At 40.2% G+C, this 27,736-nt stretch overlaps 1 protein-coding gene and 1 long non-coding RNA gene across 2 annotated transcripts in view; one reads left to right on the top strand and one right to left on the bottom strand.

Moving 5' to 3' along the window:
• Positions 1–2,771: 2,771 nt before the first annotated feature.
• NPSR1 (neuropeptide S receptor 1) overlaps positions 2,772–27,736 on the bottom strand; it is a 59,060-nt gene continuing 34,095 nt past the window's right edge. Inside the window, exons 4-10 of the mRNA XM_036379160.2 lie at positions 22,701–22,804; positions 22,281–22,374; positions 17,518–17,719; positions 8,922–8,998; positions 8,160–8,249; positions 5,857–6,037; positions 2,772–5,732 (exon numbers count right to left, since the gene is read on the bottom strand). Coding sequence (XP_036235053.1) covers positions 5,639–5,732; positions 5,857–6,037; positions 8,160–8,249; positions 8,922–8,998; positions 17,518–17,719; positions 22,281–22,374; positions 22,701–22,804 — 842 coding nt within the window. The 3' untranslated portion in view covers positions 2,772–5,638. The remainder of the gene's footprint in view (positions 5,733–5,856; positions 6,038–8,159; positions 8,250–8,921; positions 8,999–17,517; positions 17,720–22,280; positions 22,375–22,700; positions 22,805–27,736) is intronic.
• On the top strand, positions 2,827–27,736 carry LOC118684342 (uncharacterized). Its single transcript, XR_004979822.1, has 3 exons — positions 2,827–3,389; positions 24,736–24,812; positions 27,630–27,736. It is a non-coding gene; the product is annotated as an uncharacterized LOC118684342 (long non-coding RNA).

Genomic DNA, 27,736 nt, shown 5'->3' with positions numbered 1-27,736 from the left:
TGCAAGCCACTAGTGTAGCCATGGGCTGCTGCTCCAGCACAAGGTTGTTGTGTGAGAAGAGAGTGAGTGTCTTGGGCAGAGAGGACAGAGGATTAAGCTTCAAAGAGCACTGCTTGTATAACTCTGCTCTCATCAGTATTGATCTCAGCCTAGAAGCCTGAACAAAATCAAAAAGGCCAGGTGCTACCTTGTACTTTCCTGAAATCTGTGATGTGAGTTGGCAGGGCAGCAATGGGGAGGGCATGCTCATGCCTGAAAGGTCATTGGCTTTTCCAGCTCTCTCAGCTTGACTTAAGAGGATATTATCCCTCCAAACAGAAGTCCCCTTTGATACTGTTCATATTAGGTCTCCTCACTGCACCATTACAGAGGTATGACCATTAGAAAGATCCAAAATTAGAGGAACAACTCCTGGTCCCTTTGAAAAGCTTGTAGAGAAAGCTTTGCCTTGCCTTGCCTTGCTGTGGTTATAGATCTCAATAAACAGCCATAGCAGAAACTAGAAGAGCTCTCTTATAACCCAAAAGCTTGTTTCCAGCCCATACAACAACGTCTGGGTAGGCTGATCACTGTACTAGAGGAATTGATTCGTAGTGAGATTATTCCAGAGGGCAGAGTTTGTTGCAGACTTATGTTTTTAAGTAGTTTTTTTTTTCCCTTTTCCTCCTTTTCCCACTGTCATTATTGTCTTAATAGGCAGCAGAAATATGCCTTTTTCAGCTTTCCATTTTACCAGCCCCAACAAACCAAAAGCTCAGACTGTTCTTTTCCATGTTCCCTCTTTCTCTTGTTTAACACCCAGTGGTCTCATCAGAGAACAACAGTGACACTCACGGAGTCTTAGAGCTCTTCTGACAAATGCTTCACCAGATACCAGGGGAGATCATATTATCCCCCTGACCCCACTGGTTATGGTGGTGTGAGTAACCAGGCATCCTCTGGCTGAGGATGCTCAAGGCTTTCTTCTCTTCAGACATTTCCAGCTGAAGAGTTCCCAATTTACAACAGAATTTCTTGTAATTGATGTAATTGATTGTTAACATTGTGTTGTAGTTATCACATTTCTGCTATTTGGGTCCTGAAGGTCATCCTTCTATGTGATGCTTCAGACTCTGTTCATTTTTACTGAGTTTATTAAAATTGCTGAATTTTAACCCATTTTCATTTGCCTTGCTTGAGACTAAATCAACAACTAAGATTCTAATTATGTACCACTGTAACCAACTCAGCCTGAGGAATCAGCAATGTCTATTTGTAAATTCATGCGTATGTTTGTATGCCTAACCCTCTACCTCCATATTTTATGCATACTCAGAATAAGATGCCATCAAAAATGACAAAAGATTATTTAATGAGCCATTCAGCTATAATGCTTATCTAAATTAAACACTGTGTAAAATAAATTAGTTTGCTAAAGAAAATGAAGCATATTTTACCCTTCACTAAATATTGCATTTACTCCACAAATTAATCACATTTCTCAAGATTGATGAATAAAGTGAAATCCCTTCTCCTGTAAGCACCAAGGCTCTGTGTTGGAAGGTACACACAGATAGCTTCTACACCAGATTATTTTAATTTGTGGAATGGTTCCTCTCTTGATGACAAAAGGCACTTGTGACCACAGCATATATGTATACAGTTTTTTTTTTTAGTATACTTTCTACCATTTCTTTATTCCATTGTTCTTTTTCCATCAAGTGTTTATGAAAAGTAAATGCAGTCCTTGTGAAGGGTAAAATGAAGTGGCAGGGAGTGTGATGCCTTCTGCGTTCTTGTTTGAAACATATCTGCACAAACAAGGAATGAGGACTTCTGAACTTGAGACACTGAACTTGAGGCCTCTTGTCAGCAAGGGTATTCATTGTAAAGAGAGCCAAGTGACTATTCTCACTTATCTTGGCTCATAGTTACCCCATAGTGCTCAGATCTTGAGAAATTCCTTGCCAGTGTTGTGGGGTGTTCAGTTGGGTTATTTTTCTTTTGTTTTTTCATAGGGTCCTATGGTTTAAAAGAGGATTTTCCTGATTTCCTGCATCTTGTATTGTCAAGAAAATACGTAATCTGAATAGACATAAGGATTTCTGTTGTTCAAATGTCAGGGCTTGAACTAAGCTAAGTATTAGACTTGCTTTTACTTATCTTTTGTGTCTTTAGAGATTGCTGTTAGGAGGGGTCTGGTGCTTGCAATATCTTATATTCCAAAACATACTTCTATAATGACAGGTGCTTGAGTCTCATGAAAACAATTCATATTTAAATGCTTAGGTAACTTGTGTACTATGAACCTTCATTAATTTATGCCTCACAAAAATTGGAGATGTGTAAGAATAATTTTTATTTTTTTGTTACTCTGTGGAAGTCAAATCATTTGGTGTCATCTCAAAAAGTGTAATTATATTTGTATGAAAAATATCTTTCTAAAAGAGCCCCAAACCTACAAACCACAAACTAATGGCTAAATTTTTCTTTTCTTGGACTGATAATGTCTGCACCTCTTAGCACTGGTTTGGCAGTGTGCAGGAGGGTGAAACACGTTTCTAGGTAGAGTTTTGCTTTGATGCTCTACAATGGTCACAATGGGCAACGTTGAATTTTGCTGCCTTGCATTAGTTTTTTCAAAGTAAAAACAAAAAGAGGAGACAGAAATCTTCGAGGCAAAACCAAACTGAAAGACAAAATGCAGCTTTACACTTTTAGCAAGAGATGGAAATCTGGTCCAAGAGAACTGAACTTTAAATTACATCAAAAATATCCAAAAGAGAATTAAATAGCTTTTTCATTCAGATTTTATTTGAAACTTGCACTGAAAGCATACATGTTTTCTTGGATTAATGTTAGTTTGGAAAGTATCCTAGTCCTATGCTGTTTGATGTGACTTCTCTGAGAGATGAGTATCTGATTTTTCATGCTTCTCAGGAATCTACAGTCAAACAGGACTTTATCATCACACAAGGCTTTATGTCCTAGCAGTCATGCGCATGAATATTTCTGTTCACTGTGGGAATGTCAGAAGGATCTCACAGATGCCTCTTGAAGTGTTAAAGCTGTTGAAAAGCAGAGCTGCTCCTGGGCTGTCATGGACAAGCCAGATGGGTGCCCTCTTTTTGTTGTGTTCAGTTCCCCTCTCTGTGCAATCAGACCTCGACACTGAATTTTGCTGCCTCCTCCTAAGGGTGGGGTCTGTTGGAGCAACTCTGGCACCTTTAAGCAACCAAACAGCCAACAAATGTGGGGTGAGTTGCAGACAAAGAATAAGAAATCTACTGGAGACAGATGAAATTCCCTAAATTTCTCTTCCCTAGAGACAAAGGAGGACTGTGCAAGTGTTTTCCAGACTAATGGAAAAACTCAGCTTTACAACAGAAGATGTGGAGAATAGAAAAAAGGTAGTAAAATGCCATCTCCTGCACAGTAAGAAAGCAGCATGGAAAATAAGATGAATTATTTATTTCTGTATTTAGGCAATTATTAAGCACTTGCAAGGGATGCAGACAAAAGCAGTGTGAGGCCATTTAAACTGAAGGATTCTCATATGAGGAAAGGCATCACAATCATGTCCAGAGGAAAAATGATTAAGAGCAACTTGTAAATGGTACATAGTAGAATAATGAATGAAACAAAAAGCTGTTTCTTTGAAAATAGATTGATAATGACTTTATTTCAGTCCGGAGTCCAACATAACTCATGCAAATGCTCAATTTAGATGGATGGGATAATTCATGTGGTGACCCTAGTGACTATTATGTAAATTTTCGTGGGATTGAGTCATACTAAATTTGCAAATCAAAGTACTGCTCAGAAATGTTATCTGATTTCCAGGTATTGAGTCTAAAAACTCCATTAATTGTTCAAAAGTAGGTAGTGAGTGTACATTTATCAGATGAAAAATCTAAAATCTACAATCTATGAAGCTTAAACAAAGCAGTCCAATTTTAGGAAAGTTATTATATGCCCATGGGAAGAAAATATTGTCTTGTTCTTATATACAGCCTATCCAAGGTCACTGCAGTAAAGGCTGCTGCAGATTCATAGTTTTAATTAAGCAGTAGCAAAATTTAGACATAGAGTCTAAATAACAGAACTTCATGGTAATAAAAAGAGATACCTTATTTATTTTCCTGAGAACATAAAGCCTCATGATTTTATATGTCTCCTACTTAGGAAAATGTATTTTTGTAATATAGGCAATTATAAATAAATTTTATTCAGTTCTTGCTTTACAGGGAACAAACTCATTGCAAAAGATCATAATAATAAAAACCCCTTTTTAAACTGAGTCCACTTAAGCAAAAATAATTTTTTCCACTGAGCAGAAACAAACTCAGTTGCCATACAGCTGGTTGGAGTGCATTTTTAATACAAACGCTTCAAGCTGCCTTGTAGTAAAATGAACATTGAAGTTAATATCACCCCCCCCCACACACACACACACCTGCATGAGAAATTTTTCCTTATTTTTGAGAGCAGTGTGGTGGGAAGATACCCAGAGGGCTGGGAAAGGGGATGCCCAGGTGTTTGGGCGCTCAGCAGCAAAGTTCTGCCTGAGCATTGGTCCTCTGTGAAATCTATAATGAGTTCACAAGACTGGACCAAAATAATCAACAGATTATTTTTTCTAAATGTAATTCGAGTTTTGTGGTTTCGCTTGGGTCTTTTTCCAGCTCTGAGTTTGTGCAAAGATGTGTGTGGTTCCCTGCATGATTTAAGTGACAAGGATGATTTACAGTGGTATGGGATAGGGAAATGCTGCCATGTGGGTGGTGAGAAAGACCTGCACTGGCTAAGGGCCCTGCATGGCAGCTCCCCATAGGATCCTGAAGAAGCTGCTCAGGGCCTTTGCCACAGAAGTGTGGAAGGATCTACATGTGGGGTGCACCATGGGGTCTGGGGAGGGCTGATGAACCATTCAGTAGCCCAGAAATAAATGGTTGTCCAGATGTGTCATGTGTGTCCTGCTGGGACAATGGGGTGCCACTGATGTGCCAAGGTAGGACAGCAGGGAAACAACACACTGGAAGGGGAGGAAGAGGTACAGGGACAGTGCTGCTGGTGTGATCTGAGAAGCTGGGCCAGGTGATGTGGCAGGCACAATCTCAGCCACCCATTCCCCTCTTCTCTGGCTATAATTTTGTAAGTGGCTCCGTATGAAACCCAGATATAATTACACAGAGTGACAATGGTGTTTTCTCATTGGGAAAGTGCTTGTGTTTTCATTTTAGCTGGGGTCCTTGCTCTGTAATTGCTTGTAAACACTCTATTGGTTGTAAGAGCCAGATGGTGCAGTAGATGGCTTTTACTGACTCCTGAAAAATAGAGAAGACTCTGACTAGACACCATTTACATTTTTTTTTTTCTGTTTGGAGCACATAGATTACAGCTTGCTTTAAACAGAGGGTCAAGATGAAACCTCACAACAGAGGCGTGCAAACCTCTCATACTGAGCTTGGCACTGGCAGCGTGCAATTGGTGAGGCTGCATTGCCCACCCAAAACACGTGTGCTGCAAGGTGCAAGGAGCACAAGGTGCAGGCTCTTGCCAGTCAATGTCCATCCACTTCACCATGCACAGGGCTTGTGGGGGACCTCTGTTTTCCTCTGTACAGGTGTCAGTGTGGCTTTGCAGAACATTGTCTGTGCTAGATGTATTCTGGTTTTGACAGGACTTGCATCTCCTGCCCTCCATCGCTCCTTTCCCGGAAAGTCCCCCCCAGCCTTTGAGTTCTTCTTTCCCTACAAAAAAAATAAAGAATGGTCAGAATTAAAGGAGTCAAAAATAGTTAATCAGTTTAGGGACTGTGTTTATGTGTTCCCTCCCTTCTTAGGGGTAGTCAGAGTGACAGTAAAGGAGCAATACTCAGAAGGGGGGCAGAGGCTGTTGCTGAAGAAGCAGTAGATGAGGGGGTTGACGGCACTGTTCAAGGCTGGCAGGTTCTGAATAATCACAGATGCGTAGAAGCGCTCTTTGGTCTCAGGCAGTATGTTGAAGTTGTCCAGGATATCAAAAAGAAAGTAAGGGCTCCAACAGAGAATAAATGCTGCAGACGAGACAGAGAGAGGAAGAGCTTGATACTGGGTAGTTTAGCAATTTAGGGAAGTAATTACACATTCATGAAGCAACTGTCATAACACATAAATATTTGTTCATGCAAAAAAAAACACCTCTCCCCATTCAGGATCTTATTTAAGAGAATAGTTATTAGATTGTGCTTTTATTTGTCTTTATTTTTATTTTAATGCCTATAAAATATATTATGTGTGTTTCTCTAAGTGTTTAGAGTGCTCCCTCTAGACATATTGAGACACTTCTGAACACTACACAACACATAAAGGCTAAATAGGTAGCCAGTTAAAGCATCATCAGTTATAGTGAAGTGCTCTTTTAATGGTCCCCAGAGTGAGCAGCCAATCTAAATGTACACACAGCCAAAGTGCTGCTCCGTGACAGCGCTGCCTGTCACAGCCACCTATTAAAATAAGGTTCTCAAACACCCAGGAGCAAGGAATAACACCCTTTCACACTGCATTATGGCAAACCAACATGTCACTCGGCATGCTGGATGGAAACACTGTGTACATGGAGTGTGCAGGAAGATTCTCCTGATTTCCTGTACTGCCATTTGAGAGATGAATTTGAGGAGGGGAAGAGAGGACTGTACTGCTCATAGCCTCTGCTTTTGTTCAGAGGTGATAGGGAAAAAAGGTTAGCCACGGATCTAGCTTTACTTGCAGGCATAGGGAATAAATCTGTCTCACAAATTTCTATGCTGTCTCTTCTCACAAAGGCCTTTGATTCAGGATTTGCATAGAAATGCTGGGACAGGCAGTTCACTCAACTAAGCCATAAATATCTGGGTTGCAAACATACAGGTAATTGTGAAATCAGACACATGATGACATCCTGACTCAGATGAGACAGCAGAGTAACCCCGTGCCTGTTTTCTTGTCTCATTAATCAGAATTTCTTCACTGGCAGTCAGCTGAGTGCTCACTAAAAGTGCAAGGAAGAGGTAAGCTCCCCTCCTGTTTTCTAGAACAACCAAACAGGAGATGTCTGTGCATAGATATATGCAAACTAGCAATACACAGTGCCAGAGTGTGGATCATAGCACTCACTGTGCAGAATTTTATGTGGCTTTAAGAAAATCCATGGATGTTAGGTGTCAATCTGTTTGCACATCAAGAGATACTGGGTGCCTAATATTATCAAGGTCTGCTGAAATACTTGAGCATCCATGTGAACTCTCAGCATCTGATGGCCTTGCAGTAGTAGTTGTGTCTGCCAAAAGCTTTCTCTGATTGCCACGCAGAAAAGTTCAGATGCAGAGAAGCTGTTCTTGGGCTTGTGGAAAATATGAATCATACTGGCCTCTCTCATGTCTGCAGATGCTGCCACTAGACAGTGAGCTAAGCTACTCAAGTAGCTGTTATCACAATAGTCTCCAATCTGGATTTTGCAGTGTTGGAAAGAGTAGCAATCTCTTTTTCAGTGTCAAGGGATGACTGTCAGCCCTTGGGAGTAAACAGTTTTAGTTCCTTTCCTGCATGTCTCTGGCAGCTAATCACAAGCTCTGTGTGATGCTGCCTTTATTTATTGAGATAGAATATCAGCCTCCTAATTGCATCAGAATAATGTCATTTCCCTGGGAGACAGAGAACACCTGCACTAAGTCATCTGCTGCCCAGTTGGGAAAGGAGAGCTCATTCTTTCCATCTGGGCAGGCAACACACCTGTGACATTAAATACAATTGCTGCACATCTCACCTTTCTTCTCTCCCTTGCATCACCCCAGCAGCTCACAGGCCATACAGTGTCTCTAACCCTAAAATACAACTCAGTTGCCAAATCTTTTGATAGTCTAGTTAGGAAAGAGATGTTCTCTTCCTTTCTTCCTTTTAGACATTGTGTCTTTACTTTCTTTATGTACACGAGGGGCTGTGCATCTAATTTAATTCAAGGGTTATGTCAGATACCTAAAATAGAAACATATCAGCCAGAAAAGAGGGGAAGGACAGGATCAGAAGGCAAGTCAGGTGTCTGAGTAAAGCTCCTTCTCCAAGCTATCTACTTTGTCTGCTGATGACAGAGGTTGCTGAGGAAAAGCAGCTTCCTAATGTCAGCATCCTCCCTAGCTCCCAGCTCTGGGGCTTTTCACTTACCAAGGATAATTACAATGCTGTACTTGATCGCCTTTACCTTCGCCCTGGATATGAACCCACGGCTGGTGTAGCCACGGGAGGTTTTGCCACCTGGGAAAAGAACAGTTCAGCTAGTGAAAGAACAGGACTGGTGGATGTGTCAGTGTGTACCTTGACAGGCAGGACAGGAATACGCAATCTCATCTTTCCCTGGTGTCACTTAGGACCTCAGTAGTTCCTGAAATTTGGACCTTCACAAGTCAATCAAAACCTGAGCCACCCAAATAAAAGGGAAAAAGTAGGCAGAGTAGATCTCCCCAAAGCATTGAGGCATGTGCAGTCTTGGGATGGAATACTCTGATCATTTTATAACTTTCTGTGGCCAGGAATTTCTGATCCTGAGCAAAATTTAGACTTGCAAGGACCTGTGAAGACACAGAAAAAGTGTTGCTGAGTATATGCTAGGAAAAAACTATTCTGGAAATGAACAAATTTCTAGGAATAGGAATTCTAACTTCTAGAATAAGTAGTTTTACTTTTTATTAATTTTCTCACAGATGTTTCCTATTATGCCTCTAAAGAGAATTTAGTGTCAAATTAGTGTCAAAGGAAAGAAGGTAAATAATGTAGAAATGAGTTATGAATGAACAAATACAGAAACCCCATTCCCACCACAGCAATGAGGGCCCAACATGACATGTGCATGTCCAAGCACTCCCAGATTTGTGAGGATCAGCTGGAATTGTATCACAAAGCTGGAGTCACAGGTATGCTGAGACTCACCAGGACAGCTGGATATGATGACAGCCTGAGCTTTGCTCTTCATCCAGATGGTTCGAATCACAATTGAGTATATGACACTGCAGAAGGGGAAAAGTTGCTGGTATCAGGCACAATAAATTTAACAGACATCCGAGTCTTGTGATCTAAGAATATACTTGTCCATGTGTAAGGCGTTCACAGAGGTGGTGGGACTGCATAGGAATAATAATAGTAAATGACAATAATAATAATAAATATGATATGACTCTCCCACAGTACTTTTCTGTACTGAAAAGTGAAGACTTTTCACTATGGAAGTCCATATGGTTGTCCTGGCTTTGTAGATGTCAAATTTGAGGCTCAGAGGAATGTAGTAATTCAGCCAAAAAATCTTTCAGGCAAGAGCTCATTGGTGATTTTGAGCCAGCCAATGCCAAATCCATCTGAGTATCAGCCCTGCAGCACTAGCTCTAATGAGGGAAGCAAGGGAGGGACCTGGTTTTGCTGTATGTACACTTCAATTTTGCTGTTACTTTTTGGATATGAAGCTGGTGAATAAAATTTCGCCCTGGGGAATTTGATAAGGGCAAGATCAATCAGAAATGCAAGTAAATACAGCAGTGCTCAGTTTTGGGTCTCAGTGTCCAGTGGTGGAAATCAAGGAGAACTGAAGTGTCAGATAAATGGGAAGAATTAGATGATTCAAAATCAGATCCACCACAATTTGCATATTTAGAGAGGTTTATATACTTTCAATAGGAAAGATGAAAATGTCCTAGTACACAGTGACCTTGCATAGTTATGGATGCATAGTTATTTCCCTGTGCAATAGCCAATCTGGACTTCTACTGATTTAATATAGAATAGATAAAATAATTCCTTCAAGATGAAGAGCTGTTTAAACCCACCTCCTGCTTGAGGATGTTAATTGTCATAAACCTTAGTGGTCCTTATGTGAAATAGGTGCAACAAAGGACATAATTTCAGGGTGTTTTATAGAGGAAAAATGTGTCTTACTGTTATATGGCTTATTTTTGTTATCAGAAGAGGCATTATACTTATTAGTCCTTTCAGACTGATATATGAGCCTTTCCTACACCACCCTCAATCGCTAGACACGCTTGCAAAGGCAGAATTTGTGCTCAAAAAACTATGAAGGTTTGGAGGTTTCCCTTTCTGTGGAAGTCTGAGCCATCTGGCTTCCAGGCTCAGTAGGTGAGAGCTACAAATTCAAGGTGCAGTCTGGGCTGTGCAGCGGAGCAGTCGCGTCCCTGCCCCAGCGAGGGGTTTGCTCACATCTGCCTACAGCTTGGACTACAGCTTGCTCTCCTTAATCCCTTCAAAAGTCCAGCTTGGCTCCCAGCTGATTTGGACATTTTCCTTTTATCTCCTGCCTTTTCAAGAACCTGTTTATTTAACAGCTCATACACTTGAAACTCGAGAGTTTCTTTGTACTTTTTACAGACAATGGTGGAAAATTCATGTACATTTCTCCTTTGATTGTTCCAATGAATCAGAATGTATTATAATGATAATTGTTGTCTTCTCAGAAATCTTACCAGCTCACTCTTAAAAGTCCTGTTTCTATTTTCTTCCTAGCCTGCTGTCCCTAGCCTGACCTCTTTATTTGCAGCTGAGACAATGTCCTTTCTGATGCAGATTTTCCTTTGTCCAGCAGGAAATATTCAGAGTTTCTTAAGCATCAGGACAAAGGAGTCTAACTCTGTAGTCAAAATATCCTTACTTTCAGCCAAATGCCAAATAAGGATTGAATTATGAAGCCAGGCTTCTCACTTGCTTTGCTTTGATCCCAGAATTTCTACCCTCTTGGCTGAAGATTGGTAGGGGCATGTCTTTTGCCAGCTACAGTTACATCATCTGTCTTCTCATTGGCATTTCACCTGTGAGATTACTTGCTGATTCGTTTGAATCCTTAATTTTTAGAGCTCCAGAGGAAAGTTGAATTCTTGTTTTCATCCAGCAGCTTAACAAAGTGCTGCCAACATAGTGGATCTGTGTCAGTATTTTTGCTTCTGTTCATCTTTCTTTTCTCTGTAGCTGAAGACAATGGAGTCTTCCTTATCAAGACTGGACTAGAGGTGGTGTAAAGCTGCTCAGGGTGGGCGTCAGGAAAGTTGACATGCTAGGTAGATTTCTGAGCAGTTCTTGTGCCAGCCACAGTTATTCATTTATAATTTGATCTCTCTGGGACTCCAATTTGTAGTAGTACCTGACCCTTTTCCTTTATTTTTTCCCCAGCAATGTCGACACGCAGCTGAGAAACTGCACTTTCCAGAAATGAGTTACCTAAAGCATAGGATTATAACAGGCAACTGCATGTGTATTTCAAAGCCACAGAAGTAAAAAGAGGGCTCTTATGAAGGAGAAGTATTTTTCTTACAAGGAAAAATCAGCTTTTTTCAGAATACATTTGTAGCTCCTTTTTTTCTTGTAAAAGGCAGCTGGAGGAGGATCCAGAAGTTGGTCAAATGTCAAAGAAATTCTCACTTGAAAAATGAAGTAGCAGATGAGCAAAGAGTAACAGGGAACAGATGACAAACTGGTATTCAGAGGAGTGTTTGGAAATAGTCTGCGCTATTCCAACCATATCCTAATTTCTGATCCCTTCCTCTGGACTCTGAACTGCTCAGCCTTCACTACCAAGATGTAAAAGCATGTGGTACACACTGCCACAAAGCTCTTTTTTTAACCCTTGTAACACACCTGCATGCTGCTGGCCCTTGTCTCCACTGAAAGCACAGGGAGGTGTGATGTGCAGCTCTGGAGGTCCAGGTGTTGTCAGGCTTCTTTGTGTCTCTAAGTGCACAGCACACTGATCTTCCAGCCCAGGTTGTAGGTGAGAGACTAATGAAAGGGTACTAAGGTGGAAAAGTCAAACCTGGATGGAAAATTCATCCAAGGCATTCTGAAAAGTAGCTGCTCAGGCTTTGAAGACCACAGGATAGAAAGGACATGCTGTTGATCTGAAAATGTGATGATTTTTCTAACACTGATAAAATGGGTATCTCAAGAGGTCGGAGAAAAATACAAAAACATGGCTCGCATTAAGGGTGTATCTCAGAAATGAAATTCTTTACATCTCCAAAAGCTTGATCCAAATTTTAAAGGATTAAGAGACATGTTCATCATAGCCTGCTATTAGTTAATGGTGTTGTTTAGTATGCCTCATTGGTAATTACAGCATTTTTTATCCATGTAAATATGTAACTTATGGTTAGTCATACAAATGCAACTGTGAATAATCACACCCCATCTGTATTTTTAATTCATAGAACACTTTTTTTTTAATAAAATGTCTTCTGGTAAAGCTATGTATTGATATTAACAATCATAAGTGTTATTGATCTGCCCACTCTTTAAATGTAGATTTTTTGGAAATAAATAATTGCACTATGAGGGCGTCCCACACAGCCTCAGTATTTTCTAGTAAAATGAGCCTTCACCATGGCAAAAGTGCACTTAAGCTCCCTGTTAATTACTTCTATTCATCATCCAGTATTGCCTATCGTTCCCTATACTTTATTTGTGCAAAGTGATGTGGCTGCTTTGTTTTATGGCAGCTAATTTACAGCCCTATTTGTCTAAAGAGCAAAGTAACCTCATCTGAACAAACCATTGCAGCCACATGTAATGGGTCAGTGAAGAGATGGACAGATACTAGAACGTATGTGCAAGGTCCAGGGTCTTAGAAATGGAAATTGCAGGCAAAAAAGAATGGCCTCACTGAATCAAGTTCAAAAAATGACCTTTGGTATTTTTATTAATAGCATTTCTAGTCCTTTGATTTGATTTAATTCAGAGAAATACCTTTATTTAATCTATTTTTATTTCATTACAATGCCTTGGGTTTAATTCCATACTTTTCCTTTTAGCTGATTTTAGGTTTTTTTCTCTTCTAATTATTTTTCAGCTTCTCCAAAGCAAATGTTCTCTTTGGAGTTCAGATTTTAAACAGCAGATGGATATCTTTTTCCTGGTGCTTCAAGAGGAGCTTTAGCAGTTTTTTTTTTTTTAAACATGAGTTTGCAATTATATTAGGTAAATGTCTATGTATTATATTTCTAATTTTAAAATATAAAAAATATATTTAGCAATCATGAATAACAGCTAAAAAGTTCTAAATTTCTGGATACTCAAGTGCCAGAACATAATTATGTTTTGGCACAGAGTAGCAATGCAGACTAGAAACACAGTAGCTCTTCTGTTTCCCCATCACAGGTTCTGAGGGGCCCAGGTGCAAATATTTGCAGGAGAGCAGTGTGTAATCTTGATTTGAGCCATATTTAACCTCTGTTCAACAGTGCCCCAGAGGTTTTCAACAATCACAGATACCATGTCAGCTTTACTTGGTGTGTTTCGGGATAGAAGAAAAGGCTTTGGTTATAGCTGCTGACACTTGTCCCAGAAGAGGAGAGAGCTAATTACTGCAGGTTCCCTAATTACTTTTTTTGAATCTTCTGCGGTTTCATAGGTTGATAATATCAACTGCAGAAGAAGTGGTAGAATAATGTAAATAAGAGGGAGCAGGCCAAATTTTTAAGTGCTGTATAGAAATGCCTGACTCAGGATCTGTGGTTCTTCTTGCACAATACTGAGACAGTGGGGACAAGGGAAGTTTTAATATGAAAAGAACAGATATTCTCCACTTTTTTCAGCTCTCAAAGATATCCACACACTGGGGTTAAAAATACCAATCATAGCTTTTCATTTTCTTTTCATTATTCAGGTCTTGTTCATTGGTATTGTAATCAGATAAAAAAACTTGCTGAAAGACCACAAGCTTTTTGATAACTGATTGCTGATTCTCTAGTTGTGAAGAAGTGGTAGGAATAAACCTCAGAAGTATTAAGGTCTTTCAGGCTGTTGCAGTTTTCTCCATAAATTACCTTTCTATACATACATTTTTAAAAAGCAGGGAGTGAGGGGGAGAGAATGCTGCGTTCTTCTGGTTCATGTTTTGGCTTGGAATCTGTAGAGTTTGCTCACACCACATCTGGGGGTTTAGCTTGTCAGTGGAAGGGTTTTTCGTGGTGAGCATAAGGTTATCAGCTAAATAATTCATTCCATGGGCTGCAGTGTTATGAATAACACAACTCCTGTGAGTTAGTTGAAGGCTGTCAGGAACACATGAGATCAGCTCTACAGAGAGAGCTGAGAGCTGCGTGAGAGAAGCTTAAAAGATGATGGTGTCTGAACTGTAACAAGTGAAAACAGCTCAGCCAAAGCAGCATATCTAGTGTGGAATTAAGTCCTGCACCTGAAAAGTATGATTTTATCCTTTGTATGCACTTCAGATGAACAGCACCAGAAAAAGTGCTGTCATCAGTGAACCGCTTTGCTCTAGAGGTTAGGTTTTCAGCAGATTCAGGCAGCAGAACTAATTAAGAATTAACTCTGGCAGCCAGTGTCCCACATTGCATCAGACACCTGCCATGCAGCTAAATCAGAGTGCTTCAGCAGAGAAAATAAAGTAGCTGTGCAAACAATATGAATTCTTGCAGAAAAGGTTTAATTTTTTTCTTTGTGTGCACCCTGCCTTGCTTCCTCACTAAGTGTGGTGTATGGCTTAGCTTCTGGCTTATATGTATTCATGGCTTCTTCTACCGATCCTTGACCTTTCAGTTACACATTTATGGATCTTCTCTCCATTTTTATGTTGTGGCCTTTTTTAAATAACATCTTCGGCTAAAGGTCATTAAATTAAAAAACAAAAAAAGCCTTCCAAAATTTATTAAATAACACCTTTCATTTTATAAATAATCTCTTGTCAGAGTAACACACAACTGGAACATACGTGATCTCTCTCACCCTTGTGAAATAGCATCTCGTTTATCATCAAACCTCCTGTGCATCTGAAAGTATTGAGTGGAACAAAACTTTTACAGAGAAACTGAGTCCCAGGGGGTATTAACAGCCATTCCTGCTGTTCTTGAGCCACATACTGCTTACCAGAGTATTTGTATGCTGCAGCCACATCAGGTGGATTAGCTTTAAACTCCTGGACTCCCCATGATTTTTAAAGGAATAGATGTCACACCTTCAGGCTATGTTGCCAGATGTTTTACAGATACATCAGCTGGGAAGCTGCAACCTTCACTTTTATGCTTGAGACTTAAAAAAGTGTTCTAAAAAATAGCCATTTCCTTCCAAATTGCATGGCGTTTTTTCATAATGTCTCTGCTGACCTTGCCCTGTAGCTAATCCTCTTTTTCTGTGGTTTTAGACAATCCTCTCTGTTCTGAAGAAAATAGTATCACTGACAACTAGAAATAAATAAGCACAAAATAAATCCTTCCCTGCACCACTCCCCTTCCTTCCTTCCAGTGCCAGACACCAATTTGGACCTGTCAAAAATCCTTCTTCTGCTGGCAAGGACACAGAGCATTTGTGTTAACAAACACTGAAACCAGGAATGTTTCTGGGCAGGTGATGGACACTGTGCTGCCCCTGGCTCCAAAACCAGTGGTTTTAGCTCCTGTCCTGCCATAAACTTCTTGTGAGAATGTTGCTTAAGGTTAAAGCCACAAAAAATTTAGGATGTTTTATTCATGTGTCAGATGTCAGGGCAATCTCATGAAATGCCAGTTTCACTGCCTTTCTCTTTCCCCTCATGTCTTCATCACCTTCTTGCTTCTGGGGATTTACTGTAAAGCAAGTCACAGAGCTGATCTGGTTTGAATATCTTTCTTTGGCAGGGAGGAGGGGAGCATAATGTCAGCAGCTCTGAAATATTTATTGCTCTGTAGCTTGCCTTTTCTTGCCAAACAAGTATAGATGGTGTGTAAAAGGAGTGGCTGGTCTGTAACAGAAACCATGCAAATCTATGTGTATGTTAGAGTGTGAAAGAGATGTTTCACACACCTGTGGAATGACTGGTAACTGGGCAGGCTGTGGGATTTTTTTTTCCTGAAACACTTAAGATACTGGCTAGAATTTCCCAACTGCTGCCTATTTGAGAAAGCTCATAAAAGAGCCCCTTTCACAGTAACAGCCAGCCTCAAAATTTTCTAGTGCCATTTCTTTTTACTGTTAAATTGCTTTCTGTTTGTGCAGTGTATGTTTATTGATTTTGCTGCTACTACTGCTGGGCTGCAGATCTACCCACATTTTTATTTACATATTCCCAAGAATATTTTTTTTGCATATTGAAAACTAGGCTGGCTTTCAGAGACAGGAAAACATGCAGAGAAATTATCCCACCTAGGAAGGATAACTTGGGAGTAGTTTTTCCTTTCTTCTCAAACTTTTCTTTAAGAAAACTGTCTTAATTTTTTAATTATATCTATGCAATCTGGCACAAAAAATGGAAGGTTTAGTGAACCGACATGTTATGAGAAATGTGTAAAAATCATCCCTTCTCTCTAGGGAGCAACACTGGTCCATTTTGAATCCATAACAAAAAGTCAGCTAGATGAGTTCAAGAACCACATGGTTTTGATTCTATCAGAGATAAACTAGTTGCCATTAAAAGCTGCAGAAATTAATCTCTGTGATAAAACAGTAATAAACATCAAGGTTATGTAGTCACTCCTGTCATCATCTAGAAGAGATCAGCCTCTGAGCACCCCACTCTCACCCAGGGCACTAATGAGCAGGAAGCTAAGGGACGCTCATGGCTCATCACTTGTTGGAAAAGCAGCTGGACCAAGAGATAAATCCAAGGGACATTGCAAAAATAGTTTTTCTCTCAGAGTCCAAGCAGCAAATTATGGGGGGAAAAAGGAGTCCCAGCAAGGCTTTCTTGCTGCTGACAAGAAGAGATGGACACCAAGAAATACAACTGTAACCTTGCTAGTGAAAGAAAGAACAGTAATGGCTCTGAGAACTGTCACTGACACTGGCAGCATTTTGAGGCAGTTAGGAAGCCTCACTCCCCTTCCACATCTGATTTTGACTGCTCTTTTGCATTGGTGGCTCCTTGTGGCTAGTTACCTTCTGTTTCACAGCAGCTGAAGGCAGTGCTCTAGAGGGAGGCCGATCACTAAGTCTGCGATATTGATTGACTTCAGTTTTATACAGTTTCTGCAGATTGTCTTTGTGATTTGAGGCAAATCAGTATCAAATATCTGCTTAGGTTTCCTAGCTTAGGTTTCCTATTACAAAAAAGGAAGAAGTACATTTGTTCCTATTTTAGGAGTAATTGGCAACTACTTGGAGCACTTGGAGATTTCTTTCCCATCCTGGTGAAGGAACCCTTGTTGAGTATTGTGAAGCTTGAGAGCACTTCAATTTAATTTTAGTTTAATTAGTGTTAAGTGCAGTTTCCTGTTCTTCTATTAAAATTATCTTTTGTCATAATGGATAAATATTCATACTGGTTTTATAAAGATATCTTTCAAGCCTGAAGCTGTGGAGATAAGTGGACACACTTAGAGATTCATTCCTTTTTTCAGAGAAAATGTTTCTGGCTGTTAATACCACACAGAGAACACCCAGGGCAAGTACATGGACCCGTGTATTATGTGATAAAAACCAAAACAGCTACGCAGCAGGTATGGAACTGAAATTGTAATGAATGACTAGAAATTAAAGCATTAAGCTGATTGCACACTTGACAGCATTCACCACACATTTGCTGACTGGGCTTTGGACTTACCTGATTATGATCAGAGGAATGAAATACACCAGGAAAGCCACAACTGTCATGTAGGGGATCCAGTAGGAGTCATCAGGCCAGAGAGCCCAGCACTGCACTTCCCCATTTGAGAGCTGCCGTTTCCCAAAAATAATCAGAGTGGGTATGGAAAACAGGAAGGAGAGGCCCCAGGCCACTCCTATAAGCACTTTTGCCTGCCTTTCTGTGTAACAGAGTCAAACAGACAGTGTCAGTGGGGTTGTTGGTGAGAGTGAACCCTTGCAGCACTATTGACAGAAAGGCAGGGAGGAGGAGGAAATTCTGTGAAGAAAGGGAATTTTAGGCTGCAGCTGGCTGGTGCTGAAAAGACTTCAAAGGAGAAAAAGGATTTCATCTCTTTCTCATGATAAATTGTCATGTCATTAGAAGCTTGTATTTTGCAAGTTTTATTTAAGGATGCTTAGGGCCTGTTGAATCTGAAACACTCTGAGAAAGGCACTGGTCAGGGTCAGCAAATCAGAAACATGAAATGCAAATGGTACCTCTATGCCACCAAGAGAACATCACTTATGGATGTGAAGGACCTCAGACCTGCCCTACTGCATGCCTAGTGATGCACCTTGAAGTGAGAAAGACTGCAAAACATTTCCTATGAGGAAAAAGAAAATGCCTCAGTTCACGATCAGAACAAGATTGCACAACCAGCTGCCTTTAACTCCATCTGCAACTTTACTCACCCAAGGAATCAAGGGCCTGAAGAACCTGGGTATCTCCTGCCCTTCTCTGTGTGAGGGTGTAGATCAAATTTAGCTCCTGCTGATGAACCCAAGCCATGCCAGGAGTGGACTGCTAACCACAAGCAGTGCAGATGACGGTGCTCAAGTGCCCAGCCCTTTTTTTATCTACTGCAAAATACAGGAATTGGGAGATCCTCCTGGACTTCATGGTGAAGAGCAGGAGCTAAAGGACCTCAAAACCTCCAGTAGGTTTGGGCTACTGCATCCTCTTGATTTCTGGCCACTGCCAAGTGAGGAAAAGCAAGTGGGAAACGAGATGACATCTGGTGGCACCCACAAGATTTTGTAAATATCAGTGGGTTGGAGCAGGAAGTTCCAAGGCTTTAATTTTCAAAAACCTGCATCTTCTGGCTAAAATCCAGTTAGCTCTAGCTGAAAAGTGTGGGGAAAAAGGGCTTATCTGTGGAGTACCCATGGTTATCAGTGACACTTATTCCTCCTCAGCCAGATTGCAAGAGGAACATATGGGGACAGATTTTTTTTTTTTTTTTTTAATCTGGGAGCTTTAGTGTTCGAATACTTTATTGTCCTAAAAAACACCCGAGGTTGTGTGTGAAATCGAAAACCACTTTAAATTATGCATATCAAGAAGAATGTCTTTCCTCCTTGAAACTCTAAGAGCAATACAAAAGCATGTGGGCGAAACATTCAAAAAGTAATTTTATGCTTTATAAAACATCAGTTGCAAATACTCAGTTATCCTGCTCATTTTTAAATGCTACCCACGTTCAGGAAAGTATGGTCTTGCTAATCTAAGGCTTAAGGGAACTCTGATGACATCTGCCTAAGTGAGAGGGTTAGATTAAGGCTATAAATATTGTACAGGCAAAAGAGAACTGTGAAATTTCCCAAAGCATAAGGGAATAGACTTAGCAAAAGGAATATTAAGAATAAATTTCACAAAATATTTCCTCACAGAAAGGATATTTCAAATGTGAGCTAACTACTTAAATTGCAATCATGCAAGCCTCAGTGTTTTTCTAACTAAAAACGATCAGAGCTGGAAAAGAAATCTTTTTTTTTGTACTGTATATTGAACAGAACTGGGCAATTTGGGTTGGGCAATAGAGCTATTTCTCTGTGTTTCATAACACTTTTCCTGCAATGTTAATTTATTTTTATTTTTAAATGTCCCTTGCATTTGGTAGAATATGGCCTTGCTAGTCTAAAGGGTGTTACAGAGCACTGATAGGTAAGCAGGTTTTATAAGAATAATGTCAATTTTCTGCCTCACCAGCAGGACTTTTTTTATGCTGCATTTTTAATAGTTGCTCTAATATGCTCAAAATGCCAGTAAATCACATAACTAGAGCTGTATCAGTTATAAATGAAATCAAACAAATAACTTTTGAAATACAATATTCTATTGAACCAGTCTGAGAATTTTCCTTTAGAGCTTTTCAAACTGTGGTGGCCAAGACTAACTCCCAGGGTTGGAGTGGGAACCTCAGCTGTGAGCTCTGGCTCTGACTCTCCTAACAGATGTTTCCTTGTGACTGTCCCCTTTGCTCTGCTCCCACCACCCACCACCCCTGCACTGTGACAATGGGTTTGAGAACATCTCTCTGCTCCCAGCAATATGAGAACTTTGCTTCTTGCCATCAAGAATGTAATGTAAATGTAATGAATGTAAAATGCTATGCAATCCTTTGATAAATTGAGTGTTACCTTAAAATTAGGTTTTAAACCCAGAGAGAGCAGAGCTGTTCCAGATTCTCAGTGACAGCACTGTTTTCAGCCCAAAGCCCCACACGGATCAGTTTACACCTTTTTGGGTTTTGTCATTTTCTTCAGCAGTTCTTTTTTCACCTGCTGTTTAGTTTGTATGTTGTTTGCATATACCTTTCCAAGATGATGAAGTATTCATAAAATATTTTCTGCTATAACTTCTCAGTTTCTTTTCTTTTTGATCTTTATTTTACAAGTTTTTCTTAGTACCCTTTTGGTTGTAGAATTAGGTGTCTCATAGTAAAAGCTTTATGATTAAAAGGCATTTTTCTTTCCCATACTGCACTTTCTCTGGTCATTTATATATTTGAAATGTATAAAATATTCAGCTGTTGAAGTTTGTTTTCTTAAAAACCATGCAAAGAACAGCTCATTGCAAATACTTTTTAACAGGACTTGAGGCTAGTAACTAAACCACAATTTTAAAAAATTGTTTGACATTTTCAAAGTGGAATGTTTGACTTTTTTTTTTTTCTAAGATGATATTTCAAGGCTACATGGAAACATAATTTTTCAAATCAATAAGAAGAAGGAACTCTTTTGTTTCTTGATTGAAGGATTTTGGGGGGATGAGTGTTTCATTTTGCAAAGAAATTTGCCACAGGTTGACTCAGAACTATTCATGAAGTTCCTCTGTGTCATCACCAATGACAAAGATTTGTAAATCTCTTTGTTCTCCATCTGTAGAATAGCTAAGAGGGCATTTCAAAAGCATCCCACACAGCACCTCTGCAAGGAATACCTGGATGCAAAAGGTGATTATTTTAGGTACACTCCAGAAAGTTGCTATGTTAAATATAACTCTCTAGAGCTTTCTTTTGGATTTACAGCTCTCTTCTTTTTTCCTTTGAACATGGACTTTGCTTGTGCATCAGTGTGTAGCCAGACCTTGCAAGAGGCAGATGGGTTTTGTCAGTGTTCTCTCTGCTTGTGACCTTTTTCCCCTGACCAGAGCTGCACCCAGCTGATGATTTTGCTACCCTCAACTGAGGCAACATCTGCTTTTCTCCAGTTAAAAAAAAAAATCAAACAAAAAAAACCTTTATGGTCTAGGTATAGGAAATGGGATTTTAAAAAGGCTTTTATGAAGATTTGAAGTGATTTTTCATGGGTTCTTTTTCAAATTCAAAGCGCTTTTCAAAGATTACCCATCAAATTCTTTACTATACCCAGGTAGTAATTTAACAAGCACCACTTTTTCTGTGCCATGCATGAAGAAGAAATGCCAGCAGGTCTGTCCCACAGCTCATCCTGCTCAGCCAGCAGGTTTATGAGCCCCCACCCTGCCTGGTTGATGAACCCTCCTGAAGGAGCTGTAGAGCAATGTCACCCCTCCCAAAACCCACTGGGAAAACCTTGATATCCATCGCCCTGTTCTGAAGAGTTGATCCACACACTGGGGAATCTAAAGCTAAATTTCACACAAGTTTTTGAAGCTTTCAGACCTTAACATCTGCCAAAGCTGCGCACTGTCTGAGCTGTGATAGACTCACAGGTTTTTAAGGCCAGGAAGGACCATTAATCTGATCCCCTGAATAGACCCGTCTGGCAAAAGCCATCATTACTCCAAAATAAGAATGATATTTGCATCTGATTAAAGCACAGCCTCCAGACCTCACAGCTCTTGTAATGTTTTTCTTCCTCCACACCTGCAATTTCTGTTTCTTCACTCAGTGCAACATTCTTAACACCCCACTTTGGCTCTGTGGGGAAGAAATAATTTTGTTTAAACTCTACTGCTAAGAGGTCAGGATATATCCGAGTGCTGTAAAACAAACTGAAACCAAACAGAGGAAATTATAAGAAACAATAGATATCCAAACTTATATGCTAAGTCTTTTGAACATACATCAAATTATTTTGTGAATTCTCAGTACACCTTTCATCCAAGTTATTTTTTAATGTGAATAAATAGACATTATAGATGTTGCAGCTCCTACAGTCAGTATAGTGGAACAAGGGATAGCTTTTGTCCATTAAAACCTTCTAAAAATGCTGGAATATAATGAAAACCATTATACTTTTAAAAATGTCATTTCATTCTTTGCTAACACAACACTTATAAAAACTGCTGAGGGCTAAGTGGAGTTTAATAAATCTTGAAACCACAGCTGCTTCATCCTTTGGAAAACTGTAACAGAGTTCAAATGTAGCTAGAGCAGGAATGAATAATTCATAGCAACAAGGTTTAGAATTTTGAGAACTAAAAAATTGCCCAATAATGTCTACAGCAATAACAACGTACTGAAATTCTCCTACCTCCTTGCAAGAACTTCATGGGGTAAACTATGGCGTGGTACCGGTCTATGCTTAGTGACACGAGGACGTAAGTTGAGGCATAGAGAAGGACCACCTGGGGCAGAAAGTATAACAAGATAACAGTTGAGACACATCTATTGCAGAAAGTAATGTCAGTGTGAACTCTGAACTAGGAATGTTTCAAAGCTTACTGGGGAAAAAAAAAAAGAAAAGGAAATCCCCCCACCCCCTTGTATATTCAGCCCAGGTATTTTTCCTTTTTTTTGTCCACAAAATTTAAAATACTTAATATGCTTTAATGTGTTTGACCTTTAAATGAACATTTTCAACATTTAGCACTTTTGTTGCTAGAAAAAATTCTACGCAGGGTTTTTGTCAGAGTTTATTGTTATGGGGGCACAAAGCACGAGGTTTTTGTACCTGGAAGTAGCGAACGACCCTGCAAACGATATCAGGGGCCATAAAATCTCCAGTGTAGCGCCAAATGATGTCAGTCATTATGTTGATGAGTCCTGTGAATGAATCTACAAAGAAATTAAGTGAAGAAGCATTGGAAGAGACAAATACATCACTTCAGGTGAATCCCAGAGGCAGGTAAGACCCTTGGGATGTACCAGTCCTAGGGCAGCCAAGCCATGACCACTCAGCCCAGTATGCCAGAGAAGCTGGGAAAACCTCAGAAAACACCCCATAATTATTTTTAAGTGTGTCAGCTTGATTACAGCTGTGACAAATACTGAACCACTAAACCTCCTTTATTCTTTATCTGTTATTTCACTTTTAAAAGTCCCCTGCGAAATCACCTGGAGTGGCAACCAAATGCTGCTAAAGTTAGTGGAAATTCTGTCAGGAGTTAATTTGCAAACTTAATTAATTAATGACTAACTGTGCCTTGTCAGCTTGAAGTTAACCTACTTATGCCTTTACTTTTATATTTGCCAAATAAAATACACCTCAGGCTATTTCTTCTTTTTTCTTCTCCATTTTTTTCTCCTGCAAGAAAATCTAAAGAGAAATTCCAGCCTTTGTTCTGTTTCTTATTGAATAAGTGAGTGCTCAGAGAGATGCAAGTTTTACAAATGAATCGCAAGAACTGGTACTCCTGTTTTACACACAGGTAATATTAAGTTTTGTCTTCAAAACCAACTTCTCTCACATGGACAAGATAAATGTTTTCAGTGCAGTCCATGGAAGAAAATGTGTACCAGTCCAATGTCCTGCCACTTCAAGTAATGTGTCGTGTTGCTCTTCTTGCACAGATTACCACAAAGCGAGAAAACAGGTTAGGAAAACATTTCATGCAATTTTCAGGACAAAATCAACAATATGAAGAAAACACTTCAGTCTATATTAAAAAAGAAAAAGTGTTTCATTTTGCTACCACCATTTTACACATTCAGAAACCATCTCTAAATTTTGGTGTGATAAAGATATTTTAACCCCCACATCAGAAGATTTTGATTTGAAATGTATGCCTTTGGAAACAAGCTATTTCAGCAATTTTTTTTTTTTTTTTTTGAGAAATAAACAGTTTGGGTCAGTATTTCCAAGCAAACAGGCATGTGTTTTGCAAAATAGATTACTTCGAAGCCCTTTGAAATTACAGAAATTTCAGATATTTCTAGTTGAAAATTGAGATTTCAGCTTAATGCTTCAGAAAAAGCAACCTGGTATGCTTCAGTGGAAAATCAGGGTTATTTTTTCTGTATCAGCAGTCCTTTATCTCCTCATTTTCTTCTTTCATTTATCTTCCTCTTCAAGTCTCAGTTCAAAATTAAATTAGTGTAACTACATTGCCTCCCTCCTTATGACTACGGTTCAATTAATACTGGTTTGCTCTTTATTCTCGCAGCCTTTTCCAGCCCAATTTTCTCTCTCTTGTCTCTTCCCCTGCCTCCAGAGAGAGGCTGGATCAGAGGCAATCTCCAGAAGGAAGTCTGTGGTTTGAAACATTATGTTAAATATTGTTCATTGAGTAGGGTGATGGGCCAAGGAAGGATTGTTTCTCTGATGACTACAGTGGCTTTAAGATTTTACTGAAAAGACTGTAGGTATATAATTAAGGCGGTCTTTGAAAAAACCACACAGTTTAAGTGTTTCAGAAAGTGAAGCGCATCCTCCAGCAGTGGTTCCAACCGATCCCTTTCCCTTGCCTTACCCCTGAATTATTGATTCATGTTCTCTCTCTCTACAGTAATGAAATATATATTGGTTCAAAGTATTGCACATCAATAGAGCTTCACCTCAGGGCATCCTCCGGCTTTTGATGGTCTGAGCATCTGCCAAGCAGGTGCTAAATCAGGGCTCAGCTTTCCTCGGGAGGGGGAGGGCGCAGAGGCTGCCCTCCCTCCTGCCAGTCTCGGTGCTCTGAAGAGGAAAGGGAGGGAGAAAGGACAGCACCTGGGTTATCTCCTCATTCCCCTCTCCTCACGTCCATCTTCCTATCTCTTTTCAGTGCATGGGAGAGTGCTTTAGAGGTGCACCCTGCAGCTGTGGTGGGAGATGGGACAGCATCCTGGTGGTTTCCTTCAGGTAAGCAATTTGGCAGTCCCAGGCAACACACTTTCAGCTTACACCTTTCAGCTTTTTTGCATCAGGAGTGTGATTTTTAACCTGTGGATGGCCCCCACTTCACTGGAGATGTGATGGAGATCCGTAGGGAAATGAGCCTTTGTTTGGCTGATGCTCAGCCCGAAAATACTCTCCAGGGTTGCCCTCCATGCATCCCACTCGTGCAGCTACCAGCCAGTGCTCAGGCTCAGGAACCATGGCAAAGTTTATGCAGCAGAAGCAGATGCCTCTCCAGAAACACGGAATGTGGGTATCAGCTCTGTCCTTTTCATGCTACCGGTCTCTACCCACTGTGTGTCATTACCTACAAATGTATCTATAGCCTTAAGTACTTCAGGAGCTTTAAAGACAACTCAGAATTGTCATTCCCTTGAGAGCCGTTGAGTGAGGTTTTTCAGGTGACTGCAGAGGCTTTTAAATGAGGCTTAAACTTCACAGCTTTTTTTGTGCTGGCAGCCTCAGCTCCTCTCCCCCAGCAGTATGTTTTAAGAGCTCCTTGTGCTGAATTTCAGAATTGTGGAGGGCTCAGCATGAGCCTCCAAGCACGTGCCCCTGAACACAACACACACGTGTGTACCAAAGCCAATGCACCCAGCTGCCTGTGTGGGCCAAATTTAGTTAGATTTCTCAATGCCCTTTAATTATAGAAACATTCTCCCACTCAATGCCCTCATGCCCTCCTCAGGTTTTAGGAATATCTCTTGTCTTTTCAATCCTAAATGTACCAGACTAACTTTTCTCAGAGGATCCTTCAGTCCTCTGCTGCCTGCTCCAGAGGATATTTCTTATCCCATCTCTACAAAGGATCAGGCTCTCTCAGTATGAACACACATGTCTCGAGGGTTTGTCCTGCAGAATTTACACAGGGCCACCAAATAAATAATTTGCTTTGTGCTGGTCATCAGACAGCATAAAGGGAAAATGCAGCAAGCCTACAAATTATGACAAAGGATTGCTTGATACTCTCCAGAGACACAAGTACCTAGTGCAAACCTTTATTAGTGATTTAGACACTAAATGTGCTGCTCATTAATCTGTTCTCTTATGCTCATCACACCTTCAATAACTAGACTTTATATTTTTCACACCTTCACAGCAGTTTTTCTTACAAGGCTCTTTTTGCACAAAGCCCTGACATGCCAGCACTATAAACCTGGTACAGAGATAATGAATTGCCAGCAGACCTTTTGCCACTGGTAGATGAATCCTCCTCACCCTTGTATCATCTCAGATGCAATTATATCTATGACCACAGCATCCTGAAATCCTCATTTGCCGTGTAATTTGAATTGCTGTGGTAGAGGTCAGTGCGTGGAAGTCAGCTGGTTTCAGCAATGATCTCAGCAGATCACACATTCCCTGGCTGCTTTTGGCAAGCTTGCACCTCAAACCGTGTCACTGGATTGCATCATTGCCATCCTAAGTGGTGAATGTCAGGTACACAAAGCTGACATAGCCAATACATTGCTCTAAACCTCAGTGTCCTCATTACTTTGACTATGCTCACCACTCCTTACAAAGCTGGTGGCTCAAGTGTTAGATACTTGTGCTCTTTCACTGACAAATGCTCCTGGGCCAAACAGCACCAAGATAATTTCCGAAAACTGTCCTAAACAATCTCCACTCACAGCTGTGTACAAGTTTGTCATTCCCACTGCCTTCTTAACAGTGTTCTAAATTTTTTTACTAAGCAGCAGTGTGTTTACTGTGGTACTGTGTCAGCATTGCTAGGCAACACTGGGGTTATAGACCCATGTAATTACTCAGAAAAATAGGCAGAAATTCAAATAATGAAATATATTCTCTTCTGATACAAAATAAAGATGCCAGCAAGTGATAATTTGTGACTTTTAAGCCAAATGTATATTCAAAGAAGGATACAGATGAAACAATTCCTTGTCGAAGAGAGAACATGGCACTAGTGTGACAGGAATGGAAGAACTTTGCTCCTGAGGGAGAGTGGATTTTCTATAAACAAATGTAAAAGAAAAAAATCCACGAGATTTCAATAATAAGAAAAAGTAGAGGGAGAAAGGGAGTAAAGATAGCTTTGCCTGGGCAGAGGGAGGGAAGAACAGCTTTGTGGGGTTTGTGCAACTGGACAGGTCTGCAAACCTTTATCGGCCTCCTCCCTGTTGCCGCCATGGCCACAGACAGTCCTCAAAGGCAGAATTAGTGTCTGCCTTTACAAACCTGTCAGCATTTCAAAATGCAGCATTTTTAGACAGCATTTATCAAAAAGGCCAAGAAAATGCCTGAGAAGGAGAAGCACCCTGTTGTTCCCAGAGGAGACTGAAACATGCTGAATATAGAGCTGCAGCATCTGTCGTTGGGAAATATGTCAGGTACTGAAACAACCTGTGAAAATCCTGGGTCCTAAAGGCCAACATAACCCAGGTTTCCATCATTTTAGCAAAATGCCTTTGGATTTTTTTACAGGCATGAGTGAGTGCAGGCATTGCCTCTATAGTTTTGAGCCCAAGAACCACTTGGTTCAGGAGGTGATTGCAGTAGCTTGGGTAGTGGGTGCTGCCTCATATGACTGATCTCAGAAATGTAAAAAAGAAATCACTGCCCTTGGAGGGAGAAATCTGAATGTCAGCTTGCTGTTGGTGTGAGTGAAACAGATTTTTTTGTCAAAAAGCCCTCCACAGAGAAAGAAGTTCATTATAGAAAGCAAATGGAGGTAATTAGCAATCTGGTTTGGGAACAGACAGGTTACAACTGTCTCAGATAATATGTTCATAGAAATTCATTGACTTGTTGGTATTGCCACAGGGATGTACCTGTGCAGACTTGAGGATATTCCCTTCATTGCAACTAAGGAGGTTCAATCAAAAATCTGCACTAGCAAGTCTACAAGAAAATATCTCTATCATTTTATT

Source organism: Molothrus ater, chromosome 1 (genome assembly GCF_012460135.2).
Source record: "Molothrus ater isolate BHLD 08-10-18 breed brown headed cowbird chromosome 1, BPBGC_Mater_1.1, whole genome shotgun sequence".
Lineage (NCBI taxonomy): Eukaryota > Metazoa > Chordata > Aves > Passeriformes > Icteridae > Molothrus > Molothrus ater.
Note: the sequence above shows the minus strand (reverse complement) of the source record. Positions and strands in the feature narration are given on the sequence as shown.